Source organism: Pecten maximus, chromosome 4 (genome assembly GCF_902652985.1).
Source record: "Pecten maximus chromosome 4, xPecMax1.1, whole genome shotgun sequence".
Classification (NCBI taxonomy): domain Eukaryota; kingdom Metazoa; phylum Mollusca; class Bivalvia; order Pectinida; family Pectinidae; genus Pecten; species Pecten maximus.
This window is the reverse complement of record NC_047018.1, coordinates 41,400,032-41,420,436: the sequence shown is the minus strand read 5'-3', so window position 1 is coordinate 41,420,436 and position 20,405 is coordinate 41,400,032. Positions and strand designations below refer to the sequence as shown.

Below are 20,405 nucleotides of genomic sequence, written 5' to 3'. Positions count from 1 at the left end.
AATAGCATTAAATAAATAGTCCGCGTACATTCCTCTGCCCTTCTGGTCAGCAGACATCCACGAAGGCATTTTTTCCCTAACATACTCTAGATGGCTTTTCAGTCGGTTGAACATGTCAACCGGCAACACGTCCGATAAGTTCTCGCCATTTGGTAAAAGTTGACAGTTGGCTAAAGCCGTGACTGTGTAAACATCTGTAAGATCCAATTCAAAGAATATGTTCTCCGATTGTTGGAAAGCTTCTTTGGTGCTTTCTGGAATGTGACTCCACACTTTGGTGTAAGGAACATGGATTGTCCCAAAAAAGTAGGAGGGTGGATCTCGGTTCAGTGTCCACAAAAAGGAATTCTGATGATCTGGCTGCAAAGAGAAAGAATACAAAAATTCATTTTTTTTTTTTTTTTTCGAAAATGTATTATTCAGAGTGTAAAAATTGTATTCATTTGTAATATTGACTGCACAGTACTGAAGTTGATCTGCAACATTCATCACATACAAGACGATGACCAGAGTTCAAATTGATCTATATCATCATCATTTAAAAAAAAGTTTTTTCTCTACAACAACAAAACTCCATTATCGTGAAAAACAGTCTGAAGATTCCCCGATGTGGCGTTACTTTAAATATCTTTTAAACCTTATAAACAAAAAACAAAAACAAAAAAGATAAAGATGGCCTTAATCACTAAAAATTTCAACTACAGAACTAAATCATTATTCACTACAGACCCTATCTTTTTTTTCTGATAAAAAAATCCACTCATGTTAATCTAAATACTCATACCCAATGTAGTTCAATTAAAATATTAACAATACTATTTCAATCAATCGGCACAACCACTAATTAACATTAGTATAACCTTGAGTCAATCATGGGTCAAGTATATAACCTCGAGTCAATCACGAGTCAAGTATATAACCTTGAGTCAATCATGAGTCAAGTTTATAACCTCCAGTCAATCATGAGTCAAGTATATAACCTTGAGTCAAGTATACAACCTTGAGACAATCACGAGTCAAGTATACAACCTTGAGACAATCATGAGTCAAGTATACAACCTTGAGTCAATCATGAGTCAAGTATAAAACCTTGAGCCAATCATGTGTCAAGTATATAACCTTGAGACATTCATGAGTTAAGTATATAACCTTGAGTCAATCATGAGTCAAGTATATAACCTTGAGTCAAGTATATAACCTTGAGTCAATCATGTGTCAAGTTTATAACCTTGAGTCAATCATGAGTCAAGTATATAACCTCGAGTCAATCATGAGTCAAGTATAAAACCTTGAGTCGATCATGAGTCAAGTATATAACCTCGAGACAATCATGAGTCAAGTATATAACCTTGAGTCCATCATGGATCAAGTATATATAACCTTGAGTCAATCAAGAGTCAAGTATACAACCTTGAGACATTCATGAGTCAAGTATATAACCTTGAGTCAATCGTGAGTCAAGTTTATAACCTTGAGTCAATCACAAGTCAAGTATATAACCTTGAGTCAATCATGAGTCAAGTATATAACCTTGAGTCAATCATGAGTCAAGTATATAACCTTGAGTCAATCACGAGTCAAGTATACAACCTTGATTCAAGTATACAACCTTGAGTCAATCATGAATCAAGTATATAACCTCGAGACATTCATGAGTCAAGTATATAACCTTGAGTCAATCATGAGTCAAGTATATAACCTTGAGTCAATCATGAGTCTGAGTAAGAGTCAAGAGAATGTTACCTCCTCCCCCTCCCACTGTTAATGTGCTAGTTATCTGAAGGGTAAGACAGAAGTTGTCTGTGTTCTATAGGAAGGTTGTATATTACCATTCACAGACCCAATCAACCTACCTTTCTCTCAAATCATATCATGCAGTCACAGATTTAATCAAAACGAGATGAAAATGTGTTGACATGTATGTGGAACTTTAAGATACAGAAGTGACTTTATTGGCAGATAATACACACATTTGAATTCCTATCCCCCAGAGAACCTCCATTTTTACCACAGTTTTTGCCATCACTTTCAAAGGCAGAAAATATTTTACACGTTACACCTCCCAAGATTCACCTAGTTTATTTTTCTCATTTTTTTACAATGTACGACCTTATCCCCTTTTCTTTCCAATTCCCACCCACACACTTTCTTTAAAATTTTTTGCTGCAGTTAAAAACTTTTACTGAAAGTATATCTATCAGACACTTGCGAAACTTCTAGATCTATTTTATGTATCAACCCCCTCCCACCCAGAAAGGGTGCGACTTTACTACGGATGTCTTACGAAGGTGACAGTTGATGTACTCGATTAGATACAGGGGGATGAAAACCAGTGCCAAAGATATAAAGTCCTTGACATCTTGACTACAAAGGTCTCTTTCCATATGCTTCACCCTGTCAGTAATATATATTATAAATTTAGGTATGATAATGAACCATAGCTAACCACAAAAACCTATATACGATAAATCTTGCTAAGTTTGTCTGAATAAGATCATAAAAGTCAGAAATCATACTCATCACCATTCAATTTCCAGACAATAATTTCTATATTTGTAAAACTTTGAATGACAATGTCTTGAAATCAAATATTGATGATTATAATATCCCCTAAAATAGTTTGTGATTCATTAAGAAATCATTTTCATACAGTTATTCGTTTCAACTGATTGTGCCCATTTCATTTGCAACAAGATCATGCAGATATGTTTTCAGAATATATATCAAATGAATTATGGGATGGTTTGAAATGTATTACACTCAGGTCGCATTCGGTGAAAAGTCAATTCAAAAGTACATAAAAAAAATCCCACAGTATTTAAAAGGATGAATTTACCAGAAAAATATATCATACATTTATCGGACCACCATGTTGGTGGTATATTTTATAATTATGATTTATATCTATAGAATTACGATGAGTGTATTGAAAATCTCCCAAAATTGATTGCCGTCTAACTGTAGGAGAAACTTTGACAATAGGACAGGAAACGTTAGATCGTTTGATGACGTGTGAAAATAGGAAATAGCGGGGGTGGTCATGTGTTTTTAACAGAAGAGCATTTAACCATACAATCTACTAAATCATACATAAATTAAAATCATTTATTACGGATGTTTTCTGATGGTGGTGATCAAAATGAAATAAAATATTCACAGCCTTTCTAAAAAAAATTTTTTTAAATTACTTTTAATAGTTATAAGTTAAATATTTGCACATGACCTTCTTGCTAGTAATAGATAACAAGGAAATTTAACAAAATTTTAAAGACTGCTACTTTATAAAGTTATGTATTTCTGAAATAAATCAACGTTAATTACTAGTTACAAGTATCGGGGTTAATACTCTCTGTATAAATTCTCCGAAGTTTATTTCGAGTTTATAACTGTATGATGACTTTCAGAGAGGCCATAGTCTTTCATCGTAAGTATTTTACACAGTACTGTACGATATAAAAAGACAGCTCATGCATAATTTATGACTTAAACACACATTTACAACAGCGATCAAAAGTTCACCTGTAAATACTTATTTTACGGCCTCCTATCCTATAAGATGTTCGGAAGGGGATCTTCTGCATTCTTCGTTCTCCAAAAATCAGTTTCACATATTTTAATAACAAACATTAGATCCACTTGAAAGATTTAATCTCTTAAAGCATCCCCTGTGCTATGTTAGCGATTAAATTCTAGTCTGTTATGACAGACCTTTAAGAACGAAACATTAAACCTCACAAATACCTATTGCACCTGCAGGTCTAGTAGCTCGCTAGAGAAGCCTTAAAAATGGTAGTAAGAAACCCATGATGTCTAAACATGGCCCTCATTTGGTTTATCAATACGAAATAAATAGATAAATGTTCAGATCAAAGAAAAAGAATCTAGAAAGCAAAATGACAGCCTAACAGGAAACCTCACTGATAATTCTCATAGCATACCAATGAAACTACTTGTATCACATAACACTACAGAATCTAAGTCTCAATTTTAGGCAATTCAAGGTCTAATTGCATGTCAACAGTCCTATATAGGTGTAGGTCTATTTATTCTTACACTTAATGTAACATTCCACTTTATATCAAGCTTCTCTTATTATCAAGATTTCCTTTCTTCCTAAATGTGTATGTACCAATAGTATGTACGGTTTATACTTCCGAGTAACATTTCAGAATAATTATATATATTCAACTTCAGATAACAGTAAGATTATTTTTTGAAATCTTTTAGACATTTGTAGATCTCTACTTTAATTTTCGTAAAAATTCAAAAGCTACTTGTATGACAAAGTACAACAAAATGTAAGTTCCAATTCTAGGCAAGATTTGATTGCAGAGATTTCCATTTCAACAGGCCTAGGTGTTGGTCTATACATTTTCCCACTTAATGTAACATATTCCACTTTATATCAAGTTTCTCTTAATATCATGATTTCCTATCTTCCTACAGGAGTATAATATGTACCAATAGTATATACTGTTTATACTTCAGAGTAAAAGGCCTCAATCTTATAACACATTATATTCAAATATTTAATCATTTGATATATCTAATTTCAGATAATAGTAGATTTTCCTTTTCTTTTTCTTTCCTTAATTTTCACAAAGATTAAAGAGATCTGGTTCATAATATTTGTGATTTAATGCAAGTATGTACATGCACATGAAAATGCAGGTATACATTACGAAAATGCCAGACAAAATATACACAAAATTTTATCTCATTCTACAGTATTTAGAACGATGCCAAGACTATTGATAGTCAGTTTCCGCAAGGATGCAAGCATTCATCTCGGCATTGACCTTTGACCTGTCTACACCTGTGAAAGTGTAAATCAGCGATTACAAAAACACACAATCTAGACAGGAGATAAACCATTCTCAAGTTGTTTTTTTTCTCTCTCTCTTTCCATCACAAAAGTGTTGTTTTTCTTTTCTTCTTATCTCAGCATGTTCACTACAAGTCTTGTGCAGGGCAAAGCCTTAATTAAAACAAAGGATATGGAGAGTAGCAATTCACTTGCATTCATACAGGAAGAACAAAATAGTAAGAATTTGTAAACAAACCAATTCTTACCAGAAATCATTTAAATTCAGGAAAAGTATTAAGAAAATAATTTTGGTTAGACTCCAGGAAAGCAAGCTAACATGGAGAGGATTGGCTGTAATGCATTCCTGGAGCGATAGACAATTACTTTTAAAGCATTGCCATTTGTGTTACTTTAATTGAATCAATGAATAACCAATAACTGCGAACTTGACTCCCGACTGTATCTTTAAGCTTTTTTGGCTTCAACATCCAAACCTTCACTACATTTGAAGATTTGTTTAAGTTTCCATAATTTTCACAAATTGTGCTGCACCCAAGGTGCTTTAGTCAATACAGTATCAAGATCAACAGTTTGATCCTCAGATGAAAAGCACAAAATGTAAACATTTGTTTTAGTTACCTTTGTATATAAACATCTTCGTACATGCATCATTTCAAACCACATACAAAAAATTAACTTTTTTATCTTCAGTCAGAAACGAATTCAAAAGTTCATGAAGGTCATAAACATTTGTCACCAAATACCTTTGAAAATGAATCAAAACTGTGGCAATACATTCTGTCATATCAGTAAAACTGACTCCATATCTATATACATACCGGAGCGTTTATTTACTCAAGTGACATGTTACACTCTTTGAAGAAGTCGACAGGTGAATTCTAGTCCTCTGTGCTCACGTAACGATAGTTTCATCATACACATGCAGATCGACATGCAGTATGATGTGCATGTCTAGCATGTTGATTTACGGGATAGGTAATACATGTACACGCCACCATAGAAACGGTGGTCCATATGTTGATCAGTATAAAGTAACTGCCATGTTTATTGTTTATTATATGTAGCTATTTTTTACTTATTTCAATGTCTGTATACATGCAGTGATCAAATCCTTTTCGAAACTTTTTTTTTTCTGCTTTAAGATGCATTAGAACCATTGAAATGAAAAAAGGGAATTCAATGAATTACACTTCACTACCAGATGAAGGTCAGAGGTCAAAATGTAGATCAGAGCGACTTACTTTTGATACATGACATGACATACCGCCTCATCTAGATGAGCTCATGACCCAAATATAAAGTCCCAATGACAATTTTAATATAAGAGACAGAGCCTTGCAATCTTTTCTTTGATGTAGGTCAGAAGTCAAAATATAGGTCGAAGCGACCTAATTTTGGTAAATGATACCATGGCATCACCTAGTAAACACATGCCCTAAGCATGAAGTTCAAGAAACATGTAGTGCAGGAGATTGCACCCTAGCTTGCAGACAAGCTATTTAAGTAAGGGTGAAAGGAAGGAAAGAAAAACAGACAGACACAATGTAATCATATATTCCCCCGCCTTCCCCAGGAAATCAAAAATCCATTTTTTTAAACTATAATGGTGTCCTTGACATGGATTGACAGATGGACATAGAGACCACAATATCAGTGATGTCCCAGGGCCTGTTTCATATAAATGCAAATCTTTTACATTAAAAAGACTCGAAGTTATGTAAATACAAACCTAAAAAGGATAAAAAAAAAATGAAGTTTTATACTGTTTCTTGCAGAAAAGTTAAAAGTCACTAATGTCAATTTAAATTCTTTACACCTATTTCATCCAACTTGGCATTGAAAATATAATCAAAATGATTTCTTAAGTAGGGACCGAGAGCAACTTTAGCTAACACCAGGTACAAGCTTTGAATATACATGTCTCACCAGAATTTACAAAATGAGGTAGCAAAAATATGTTACCTGTAATTTTGTTTTAAATTCTAATCCTTTCTATACAAATGTCTGGAAATTTGAATTTGCAAAAGTACATTTATATTGTCCTGGAATGCTGTAAATTCACAATTTCCTGAACGATCTGAAGGAGGCAGTCGTTTAAACATAATATACTGGAATCCATGTTAATGTACAATTTACACAGTGGGAGACCCAGATCATATGATACTCGACCAGCTACACTATTACAACACAACAGGCATGACATCTAAGTCTTAAAAACGTTCTATGATACACATGTTGTCCTCTTAAAAGTTTTTAAAATCATTTTTTAGTAGAACTATCATACAGCGAGTTCGCACCAGCTGTAATAATCAAACTTAAGAATTCTAAATTAAAGATTAAGAGAAAAAATATCTAGAGACTCAGTTAATTCTTGGATATCATCGAATATCATCAGTGGGGTCAAAGGTCACCATTAATCAAGGTCAACAGTAAGATATTTGTGGGGAAAAAAAAATGTAATTTCATATTTTTACATATAGGAATTTTCAATTATTGGGTGATGGGTGCAAATAAAGTCTTCAATTCAGAATATTTGAGAGAAATATGAAACAATTAAAAACCATATTTTTAAGAATTTAGGGAAATTAGGTTATTATCTACAAAGTTCCAGCAATGTCTCGATCCTATTGTGATTGAGAGGCATTGATTGAGAAAGTTCTGATACACCTGAACTGCAAAAATGACTGGACATTTTCATCAATCTCATTTGTTGGTAGAAAATTAACAAAACAAGTTCTGTACACTGCATGCTGTCGGATCCCCACCTACATTTAAAGGATGCAAATTCATCCCACCTGACAAATCGGGAGATATCTGTGATCTGTGTTTGTCCAGTAATGTCCACTGTGACATTCTTGACCATCAACAATACACACAGGATAAGAGGTGTGACCGTTCAATGGACACATGTTTGATAAAGTGTAGGTCTACATAATACTAGGAGGGGCCGAAAGTCCCATTAGGCCTAAAATCAACACAATTCTAACAAAAGTCCAATTATATCCAAACATGGCCAACAGGGCCACCTCAACTCCAGTTCTTTTGACAAAGGAAACACGAGCCTTCTCAATAAATTGAGTTCGAAATATTTCATAAAGTGCTAGTTATTTGAATTTGTAAGTGTAGTAAACAAATCGCTGATTAACTGCCGAAGCTTCAGTGGAATAAAGAAATCATTCTTCGTCTTTCAGGTGCTTGGCACCTTTTGGTTTAACTGCAAATAAATTCCTACAACATTCATTGATACCCTTTATCTCTTTTAAAGTGGAAACCTATTGTATAGTTTAATATCATAAAGAAAAGTGCCAAGAGAGAGAGTTATGGAATTGACATTTTGATGTGATATCATTGTTTATTAACTGTTTCCAACATTTCATCAAGAATTATTAAGACTTTTCAGAAGAAAACTATCACAATTTGACAAACTGCTATTCAAAGATAACCTCTGAGTTCCTCAATTAAAACACAAATGAAAATGATTATTTCAGGGGTAAGGCCACACAATAAAATTTGTTTGTTTCCTGTTAAAAGTTGGGGAAATGTTTATTTAAGGGTGACAATTTGTCACTTTTCTGAGGTACCTGCATGCTGTTTATCAATATGACATCAAGAGTTCCTTTTTGGAGTGTTGACTTGGTGCAGTGGTAATCAAGCTTCAGCTATTTCTGTATAGAAGACTTAGTACCTTAAATCATGAGATTTTAGCCTAACTAATCAGGACACACATATGTCAGAAATTGTATTATTTCAATCATATTGTAGTTAAATATGTACCAAACCAAAATGGAAAGCAACATTAACTCTGCATAACACAACAGATTTTTTTTTTATAATAACAAGAAAAATCTAAAATAATTTTTTTTTAAACTGATCTTTATTATTTTATAGAGCTGTTCAATGCCAAACTTTCTATAAACTGAAGCATAACCCAATTACAGCTATACACTGAATTATTTAGGCTAAAATCATATCAAATCTTAACATGTTTATGTAAATATTTGCAATAAATAAGAAGCCTTTGTAAGTTTTTTTGTCAGTTCAAAACTTACATGTACGAGAAATTTGATTTCTTTTGATTATATAGAAAGTAATACAAGCCAAATAATTGTAGAAAAAAAGTTTTTATCATGTTAAATCTGACCAGCCCACATGATTATAAACAATGACAGTCGTCAGGTTGTTTACTGATGAACAGATTGTTTAATTTACTGCTACTTGTTGAATATACGCATATTAACTTTAGCCAATACACAATGTAAGAGAGATTTGTAATAACAGTATCAGCCATAGGATCAAGTGGTATTCAAAAACGTGTAGACCAGCCAACAGTCACGCATATGGATTTAGCAATAGATATCCGTCAATCACGATAGCTCTAAAGTCAGTAACTTCAAGCTTCACTTAAATTGACCTGATCTTTTTTTTTTCTTTTTTTTTTTTTAATTTGTTACATTATAATGAAAAAAATCTCTTTAAAGTTTATGGATTTGAATATGGATTTAGCAATAGATATCTGTCAATCATGATAGCCCTAAGTCAATAACTTCAATCTTCATTTTAACTGACCTGATCTTTTTTTTTCGAAATTTCTTACATTATAATAAAAAAATCTCTTTAAAGTTTATAGATTTGGATATAAATTTATCAATAGATATCTGTCAATCATTATAGCCCTAAAGTCAATAACTTCAATCTTCACTTAAACTGACCTGTCTTTGTATTCGTCAACAGATAAGAAAATTTAGAATACTTCAACATTTATGAACATTTACTTTAAGTATTTTACCTCAACCTTATAAATTGTTAGCCAGGTGTGTCAAACAAGATTTCATTTTCATAATCACAAATTATATACAGGGCTGTATCGTATTGTAATAATCGGTATTATCTTTCCTTTCTAAACCAGCTCAGATCGACTAGCTATAGAGTTTCTTAATATTTCAGACTTCGACGTCAGGCCACACTTTAAAATATACATATAGTAATCAACAGACCATGACGTCCAGCTATATCATCAAATCAAAGTAGATTATTCGGTAAAACTTTTTTTTGTTTATCAATTCTGTCAAATAAAATAAATTTTGAACTTCGCAAGTTATATTAATGGCCAAAAAAAATGTTTGCATGGCATTTGTGGGTAAATAAATATATCTATCGCTTCAATAAATCTTTACTTTTACATGAACAAAAAAGTTTGAAGCTTAAAGATAATAATGCTGAAATGTACATGAGGCAATAATTTTAACTCAAAATTCATAAACATGTACAAAATATGAGTTGAAAATAGATTTACTGGAAGACACTTCCACAAATATGAGACTAAGACAAGTTGTTCGGGAAGGTAAGCATTTTGTTCTTCTTCAACAAAATAGTTATTGCACAAAATAAGCCTCTAGGACACCAATGGATGGAATATAAATATATCATAGGTATATGACATACAATTAAGGGCTATTTGAGACGTTTTGCAGGATTTTCCCCTTTGACGGGAATCAATCCTTCACGTACCTACCAGTTTAAGCCTCCTGGAGAATAAGTCATACTCTCAGAATTTCATTGTAATAAGTTTCTTTCTGACATCAGGGATAAAAATTGTATGTGAGATGGTTTTTAATCGAAATAAGAAAGGGTTACAGAGATTAAATGCATTAGAGATCGAGTTGGCCCTGGTAAACATGATGCATTATATATAGTTTGCGACTCCAGAAAACAGATATTTGTATAGGTTTGGCCTTCAAACTTTTGCTGGAAAGAGGGTGAATATTTCTTTGCATTATACAATATGTAGGCATTGGAATCTAGATATTAATAGTAAATTATCGTAAACTCTTGCAACATGTTATTCATAAAACATAACAAGACCATATTACTTTCTAGTAAAATAACAGTGAAGATTTTTTTTGTTTTATATATCGTATTAAATGTTTCAGAGACTTGCGTCATATTTGCGATAAAAAAGTACAGTATTATAGCATTAAATCATCACTTTTTGTTGAAATGAATCATAACGTAACATAAAACACCAATTTATAAAAATGATTCTCCGGATTCCTTTCAATGATAAGCAGCCTGGGCTGTATTTTACCTCTGGATTTTGTGTTTTCCATGTAACACCCATCAAAATTATAATGTGTACGATTCATCACCATGTTATTACCTAGACACAAGGAAGAGAATCAGAACTTGCTCACTATAATTAAGTACGATTTCACTGTTTTAGCTCTGTCTTGGAAGTCATGCATCATCGGTAATTTTTACTCACATTCGATTGTGAAAATAGCAAGTGACGTAGTTCAATCGAAGGAGAAACTTACTGACGATGCTCTCAAAGTGTATGCTGAGCTGTTTTCTATAGTTTTTCCATTCTGTTGAATTAATTTTCATAGCATGTATACAAAACTGCACAAACATCATATGAGACTCGTATACAGCACTCAGTGTTGTAAAATTACCTCCAATGCAGAAGAATTCCAATATTTGATGTGAAAATAAAATTTTGCCTTTATTTACAAAATATAGTCCCCACACCCCTTGATTGTCTTCAAAAAAGCTGATTTTATTAATCCAATATTCTAAAAATTGCCTTTTTATGAGTATTGAGGAGGTAAAATTTATAAGAAAATTAACATTTTTCAGACTTACTGCACACAGTACAGACATGTGCGATTTTCTGCCTTAAATTTAACACATGGCTTCGTCTCAGTCCAACCGCTGACAAATATTTGTTTAACCATCAATGCCAAACATATCACGAATTTTTCATTGACAGTTACACCGTGTATCAACTTTCCTTAACCTCTTAGAAAGGTGACAATATGCTAAACAAGAGGAACCTATCAATTTTCACACTCTCTCTAAACTTTTCAAGGTAACACAGATAATCTAAAATGAGGCTATCAATTTCCAAACAGATTTTGAAACCCCATGAAAACTGTTAATGGTTTAACGGCCTCGTGTATTATAGGGGTTTACGATAGCTTTAATCATATTTTAAGTGTATTAAAAAGATGAATGGATGTATTTAAGTATAAATATATTGTTGCCTTCAAAGGGACTCAACATTATAATCTCATTATTGACTTTAAAATTGGATTATTGAAATATAAAAACAGCATGACTAATTAGCTTCAGGTATAATATCACTTTTAAATGTTCGAAAAATAATTGACATTTTATTGTTCATATAGCATCTGGGATTAATTTAAATTATCAGAATTTAATATTGCATAACATGACTTTGTTCTTAATCATAAATGAACGAGTTTGATTATTTGATATCAGCATTTTGATTAAGATCGATTCATTTAATTATTTAAATATCATTCCTGTGTGGTTTGATCGTTTTACATAATATGTCATTTAAAATACAAATCAAGATCCTTTTAAGCAATAAAATATTAAAAGGTCTATTTTGAAATAACATTAATCTTTAAATTATACATTAATTGCAAATTACAATGTACTACATTATTTTTAAGCTTTGAGCGATTGACAGCATGTGAATGCTACAATGTGCTGGTAGGTGCGGGTTCAACTCCTAGCTGGTATTTTGGGCAGTCTAGTATACGTAGCAACAATATTACTCATTATAAACTTATAAAGTAATTCAAATACATTTGAATATGAAATATGTATCATAAATCCATATCATCTTCTTTTTTGCATCCCCACCTCACTCCACCCAGACCCCCCCCCCCACCCCCCCCCCCCAAGAATATTTGTTTTAAGACAGAGATTTGAGAATATTCACATGGGACAATCCATATTGAAATCACACTGAACACATTTAAAGTGACATAGCTGTATGTATGATGAGAATTTCTCAAAAAAAAAAAAAAAAGTTTGACAAAACAATCGATGATTAGAAATCTTTTTTTAATTTTGGCATATATCTGTCAATGATTAGCATTGATTTTGATCGAAAGTCATTGGTATGAATGGCATGGAGTCCAGTTTCAACCATCTGACCCTCCATAAGTAGAGTCCACTTATCTGTAATTATAGATCAACAGGGGTTCAACCAACCAGGGCAATTCAAAGTTTAACTTTTAAAGTTCCCTTTCAATTTTAAAAACCCCACCCAAATTAAAAAAAAATATTTTTTAGGGGAAAGGCCACACAAAAAAATTTTTTGTTCCTTTTAAAAAGTTGGGAAATTTTTTTTTTGGGGTGAAAATTTGCCATTTTTCTGGGGTGCCTCATGCTGTTTATCAAAATCACAAGTTCCTTTTTTGGAGTTTTTTGACTTGGGTGCCCTTAATCAAGTTGCTATTTCTTTTAGAAATTATATTTAATCTTTTGGATTTTACCTAAACTAATTAGGACACACATATGTCAGAAATTGTATTATTTCAATCATATTGTAGTTATGTACCAAACCAAAATGGAAAGCAACATTAACTCTGCATAACACAACAGATTTTTTTTTTATAATAACAAGAAAAATCTAAAAAAAAAATAAATTTAAATTGATCTTTATTATTTTATAGAGCTGTTCAATGCCCAACTTTCTATAAACTGAAGCATAACCCTATTACAGCTATACACCGAATTATTAAGGTTAAAATCATATCAAATCTAAACATGTTTATGTAAATATTTGCAATAAATAAGAAGCCTTTGTAAGTTTTTTTGTCAGTTCAAAACTTACATGTACGAGAAATTTGATTTCTTTTGATTATATAGAAAGTAATACAAGCCAAATAATTGTAGAAAAAAAGTTTTTATCATGTTAAATCTGACCAGCCCACATGATTATAAACAATGACAGTCGTCAGGTTGTTTACTGATGAACAGATTGTTTAATTTACTGCTACTTGTTGAATATACGCATATTAACTTTAGCCAATACACAATGTAAGAGAGATTTGTAATAACAGTATCAGCTCTAGGATCAAGTGGTATTCAAAAACGTGTAGACCAGCCAACAGTCACGCATATGGATTTAGCAATAGATATCCGTCAATCACGATAGCTCTAAAGTCAGTAACTTCAAGCTTCACTTAAATTGACCTGATCTTTTTTTTTTCTTTTTTTTTTTTTAATTTGTTACATTATAATGAAAAAAATCTCTTTAAAGTTTATGGATTTGAATATGGATTTAGCAATAGATATCTGTCAATCATGATAGCCCTAAGTCAATAACTTCAATCTTCATTTTAACTGACCTGATCTTTTTTTTCGAAATTTCTTACATTATAATAAAAAAATCTCTTTAAAGTTTATAGATTTGGATATAAATTTATCAATAGATATCTGTCAATCATTATAGCCCTAAAGTCAATAACTTCAATCTTCACTTAAACTGACCTGTCTTTGTATTCGTCAACAGATAAGAAAATTTAGAATACTTCAACATTTATGAACATTTACTTTAAGTATTTTACCTCAACCTTATAAATTGTTAGCCAGGTGTGTCAAACAAGATTTCATTTTCATAATCACAAATTATATACAGGGCTGTATCGTATTGTAATAATCGGTATTATCTTTCCTTTCTAAACCAGCTCAGATCGACTAGCTATAGAGTTTCTTAATATTTCAGACGTCAGGCCACACTTTAAAATATACATATAGTAATCAACAGACCATGACGTCCAGCTATATCATCAAATCAAAGTAGATTATTTGGTAAAACTTTTTTTTGTTTATCAATTCTGTCAAATAAAATAAATTTTGAACTTCGCAAGTTATATTAATGGCCAAAAAAAAATGTTTGCATGGCATTTGTGGGTAAATAAATATATCTATCGCTTCAATAAATCTTTACTTTTGCATGAACAAAAAAGTTTGAAGCTTAAAGATAATAATGCTGAAATGTACATGAGGCAATAATTTTAACTCAAAATTCATAAACATGTACAAAATATGAGTTGAAAATAGATTTACTGGAAGACACTTCCACAAATATGAGACTAAGACAAGTTGTTCGGGAAGGTAAGCATTTTGTTCTTCTTCAACAAAATAGTTATTGCACAAAATAAGCCTCTAGGACACCAATGGATGGAATATAAACATATTATAGGTAAATGACACACAATTAAGGCCTATTTGAGACATTTTGCAGGATTTTCCCCTTTGACAGGAATCAATCCTTCACGTACCTACCAGTTTAAGCCTCCTGGAGAATAAGTCATACTCTCAGAATTTCATCGTAATAAGTTTCTTTCTGACATCAGGGATAAAAATTGTATGTCAGATGGTTTTTAATCGATATAAGAAAAGGTTACAAAGGTTAAACGTTTAGAGATCGAGTTGGCCCTGGTAAACATGATGCATTATAGTTTGTGACTCCAGAAAACAGATATTTGTATAGGTTTGGCCTTCAAACTTTTGCTGGAAAGAGGGTGAATATTTCTTTGCATTATACAATATGTAGGCATTGAAATCTAGATACTAGTGGTAAATTATCGTAAACTCTTGCAACATGTTATTCATAAAACATAACAAGACCATATTACTTTCTAGTAAAATAACAGTGAAGATTTTTTTTGTTTTATATATCGTATTAAATGTTTCAGAGACTTGCGTCATATTTGTGATAAAAAAGTACAGTATTATAGCATTAAATCATCACTTTTTGTTGAAATGAATCATAACGTAACATAAAACACCAATTTATAAAAATGATTCTCCGGATTCCTTTCAATGATAAGCAGCCTGGGCTGTAATTTACCACTGAATTTTGTGTTTTCCATGTAACACCCATCAAAATTCTAATGTGTACGATTCATCACCATTTTATTACCTGGACACAAGGAAGGAAATCAGAACTTGCTCACTATAATTAAGTACGATTTCACTGTTTTAGCTCTGTCTTGGAAGTCATGCATCGTCAGTAATTTTTACCCACATTCGATTGTGAAAATCGCAAGTGACGTAGTTCAATCGAAGGAGAAACTTACTGATGATGATCTCGGCTTATGCTGAGCTGTTTTCTATAGTTTTTCCATTCTGTTGAATTAATTTTCATAGCATGTATACAAAACTGCACAAATATCATATGAGACTCGCATACAGCACTCAGTGTTGTAAAATTACCTCCAATGCAGAAGAATTCAAATATTTGATGTGAAAATAAAATTTTGTCTTTATTTACAAAATATAGTCCCCACACCCCTTGATTGTCTTCAAAAAAGCTGATTTTATTAATCCAATATTCTATCAATTGCCGTTTTATGAATATTGAGGTAAAATTTATAAAAAAAAAATGAACATTTTTCAGACCTACTGCACACAGTACATACATGTGCGACTTTCTGCCTTAAATTTAACACATGGCTTCGTCTCAGTCCAACCGCTGACAAATATTTGTTTAACCATCAATGCCAAACATATCACGAATTTTTCATTGACAGTTACACCGTGTATCAACTTTCCTTAACCTCTTAGAAGGGTGACAATATGCTAAACAAGAGGAACCTATCAATTTTCACACTCTCTCTAAACTTTTCAAGGTAACACAGATAATCTAAAATGAGGCTATCAATTTCCAAACAGATTTTGAAACCCCATGAAAACTGTTAATGGTTTAACGGCCTCGTGTATTATAGGGGTTTACGATAGCTTTAATCATATTTTAAGTGTATTAAAAAGATGAATGGATGTATTTAAGTATAAATATATTGTTGCCTTCAAAGGGACTCAACATTATAATCTCATTATTGACTTTAAAATTGGATTATCGAAATATAAAAACAGCATGACTAAATTAGCTTCAGGTATAATATCACTTTCAAATGTTCTAAAAATCATTGACATTTTATTGTTCATATAGCATCTGGGATTAATTTAAATTATCAGAATTCAATATTGCATAACATGACTTTGTTCTTAATCATAAATGAACGAGTTTGATTATTTGATATCAGCATTTTGATTAAGATCGATTCATTTAATTATTTAAATATCATTCCTGTGTGGTTTGATCGTTTTACATAATATGTCATTTAAAATACAAATCAAGATCCTTTTAAGCAATAAAATATTAAAAGGTCTATTTTGAAATAACATTAATCTTTAAATTATACATTAATTGCAAATTACAATGTACTACATTATTTTTAAGCTTTGTTCGATTGACAGCATGTGAATGCTATAATGTGCTGGTAGGTGCGGGTTCAACTCCTAGCTGGTATTTTGGGCAGTCTAGTATACGTAGCAACAATATTACTCATTATAAACTTATAAAGTAATTCAAATACATTTGAATATGAAATATGTATCATAAATCCATATCATCTTCTTTTTTGCATCCCCACCCACCTCACTCCACCCAGACCCCCGCCCCCACACCCCACCCCCCAAGAATATTTGTTTTAAGATTTGAGAATATTCACATGGGACAATCCATATTGAAATCACACTGAACACATTTAAAGTGACATAGCTGTATGTATGATGAGAATTTCTCAAAAAAAAAAAAAAAAAGTTTGACAAAACAATCGATGATTAGAAATCTTTTTTAATTTTGGCATATATCTGTCAATGATTAGCATTGATTTTGATCGAAAGTCATTGGTATGAATGGTATGGAGTCCAGTTTCAATCATCTGACCCTCCATAAGTAGAGTCCACTTATCTGTAATTATATATCAACAGGGGTTCAACCAACCAGGGCCTAGTGATAGCTCAGTGCACAGTTGTGAATGATTACCGACAAACACTGGGCTGGTATATAATCTGTTCTGGTGTTCTGGTGTTACAAAATATTTCTGTCACTTCTCCAGAAACTATAGTGAAATATATAAAAAGAAAATAAATTCAAATTCTTTTTCTAATTGTAAATAATAAGGATTTCAGTCAAATCATTTGAACAAGCATCATATTTTTTCACAGTATTGATTGTCCAACCCATAGGAAAATCAAATTTGACCACAGGGGCATGTCTAGTCTTATATTTAAAAAAAATAAGACTAGACATGCCCCTGTGATTTGACCAACCAGTTGACCATTGACACTCATATAAAACAAAAATGTAGAATATTTCAACAAAACCTTTTTAATCTAACCTCTTTTTTTAATGATTGATCAGAATTTAAGTTGAACTTGTCTATTGAAATGTGAATACATACCTTAAAAATTATATAAGTACTATCAATAATATTCCAAATTATGTATATCTGATTCGAGAAGAAGTCGTCTCTGATAAATATATATACTTACATTTTCTCGAGTCCTACATTTAGTCCTCTGATTAGCGTTCTTGTCCGATAAACCAGCGTGTATGGTAATTAAAAGAATTATCAATAAATGATTTATCATTTTGGTATTGCATTGTATTCATTTAAATTCCTTCACGTGAACTCCATCGCCACAAAGCACATGTTATTCCAAATTTATCCCCAGCCTCTGTAGTGTTATAATCCTCGGTATATCCTCTGCTAAGGGTCCATGTGCTAACCTTTCGGCTATACGTCTCATTTACAACTGACCGCTAGCCGCTGACTTGTGGGTATATTATTAGAAGGCGATGTTTCTCGTGTCGCTTTAAACTCAAAACTAGAAATGAGTTCCATTTTCACACCAAACATGATTTTCCCCGTACGTACGATTCATATGCCGTGTGTACATTCTGCTCCAACATACGGCTTTTCGATTGGTTCCTCACTCCGGAATATAAATAGCCTGTGTCTTTACGCGTACGATAAAAACCTGGGCAGTTACGGTCAATTCAACTCAACGTTTACTCCATGAATCGACTTTCACTGGGTTAGCTGTGATAAATCGGATGCATAATATTTAAACAGGTCATACGTGCGGTCGCATAAATATATGATACACATTGTATAGCATATAGCTTTACATAATAAAGCGAGGCGCGAACTACACCTGTACAGTTTTAGATTTACTTACACAGGTATATACTGTCACAGGTAAATTTCAATTCCACAGTATATTGACCTCCAAACAATGTGGTAATTAAAATCGTGGGAGACCACAAACGACTAAAAACTAAATGATTTATTAAACATAAAAATTGTTTTGAACGTTTTTCCTTTCTAAACATGAAAATATAACCCACTGCTGTGCAAGAGACTGGGAGCTACCGACTCGTTTAAAATAGCTAGTTAAAGGGACGGCGTGTCTATTTGAGTGAACGCAGCTAGCGATCCTAGTGTGGTTTTGGTTGACTAAATGCACTACGGGCCCTTACTGAAGGCAGATAGACATCAAACGTTTTAGAGATCAACAATGCTACCGATTAGCGATAAAACACTTGTCGATCGATGTATATTTGTCTCGCCGCCCGGGGGTAAAGGTGTACCGTTGTACGATCGTGGGGGCGGGAAATGGTCGTACATTTGTACATCAAAGATTTCTACCTTTCCTTCCCATTTTCATTACATTCACAAGGACGTAAATACAATATATATATGTCCATGGCACACCAAAAACCTCAACTTTTAAACATTATATGCGTATTCAAAATCAATATAAAATATTGCGATAAATTAAAAGTTTATCATTTTTGATTTTGTACTTCCCGAGTCTTCCAGAGACTGGAAATATGCTAGACACTAGATTAGTATAATTTGATATTCCGTGAATATAGCAGCATGATAAGCTAAATCACCAGAATAACGTTGTTTTAACATTCCCACTTGGTGGAACTTACGTAAGATATAATAACTACCAGGGGCGTAATTAAACGTCCCCCGAAGAGCTTAAAGCGATATTAAATACATGTAAAGCATTTCCACGAGATCGATAAACATGATTTGGTAATAATGCCTAAGAAATATCAATATCCAAATTAACGTATCAAAGAGTTGCATAATGGAATTTAAACGGTTACACCAAATTTTGGCGACTGAAGGATTATCAGCTTATTGGTAAACCAACATGGTTGCCATATGCGGTCCGACACCTTAATGTCTCGATCGCGTCTGCGTGCGTATTCTAAACAATGGCTATAATTACTGATGTTTCTTTGGAGTAATTTGAAGAAAACACAATGTTATCATGTTTTCGTTAATACAACCAGAGACGTTATGCAGTTCTCTGACATTACGATACTTGAACATTATCAGGGGCGTATATAAATACGCCTTGAAATTATTTAGAATAGTGTGGTGGAGTTTCAAATTTTTTGAGGAAAAAAATAAACACATTTGAAGAAAAAAGATAATTAAAAAATATTGGAAACATCGACCAGGTATAAGAAAAAATAATATTAAAATAAAAACAAATGTGCGTCGGCCGGGAGTCGAACCCGGATCGACTGCTTGGAAGGCAACCATGCTAACCGTTACACCACCGACGCATTGATAGTGAGCAGCATCATTGCCTATTTGTTCGACAGGAACCCTTTGGCCGGAAACGCACTGTAAACATGACCACGTGGCTACAGTTACTTTATTGGTGGTTGTTCTTATTTACGTTTCTGTTTGCGATAATATAAGTTCATGGCTACTTTGGATTTAATTTTTTTCGTTTTACAACTTATCACTGATTTTGGTAAATACATCAGTGGTCTTTGAATCCCAATAGGCCCTACAACATACAGCTTATAGCTATAGATCTGCGTATGTACGTTTACTTTTTTTAACCAGAGACGTGATATTTACGTCTCTGA

At 32.5% G+C, this 20,405-nt stretch overlaps 1 protein-coding gene and 1 non-coding gene across 2 annotated transcripts in view; both read right to left on the bottom strand.

The window, feature by feature from the left end:
• LOC117326108 (metalloprotease TIKI2-like) overlaps window positions 1-18,474 on the bottom strand; it is an 89,919-nt gene extending 71,445 nt beyond the window's left edge. Inside the window, 2 exon segments of the mRNA XM_033882729.1 lie at window positions 1-360; window positions 17,993-18,474. Of these exon segments, the coding sequence (XP_033738620.1) occupies window positions 1-360; window positions 17,993-18,091 (459 nt within the window). The 5' untranslated portion in view covers window positions 18,092-18,474.
• Window positions 18,475-20,021: 1,547 nt separating this feature from the next.
• On the bottom strand, window positions 20,022-20,093 carry Trnag-ucc. Its single transcript has one exon. It is a non-coding gene; the product is annotated as a tRNA-Gly (tRNA).
• Between the last annotated feature and the right edge of the window lie 312 nt (window positions 20,094-20,405).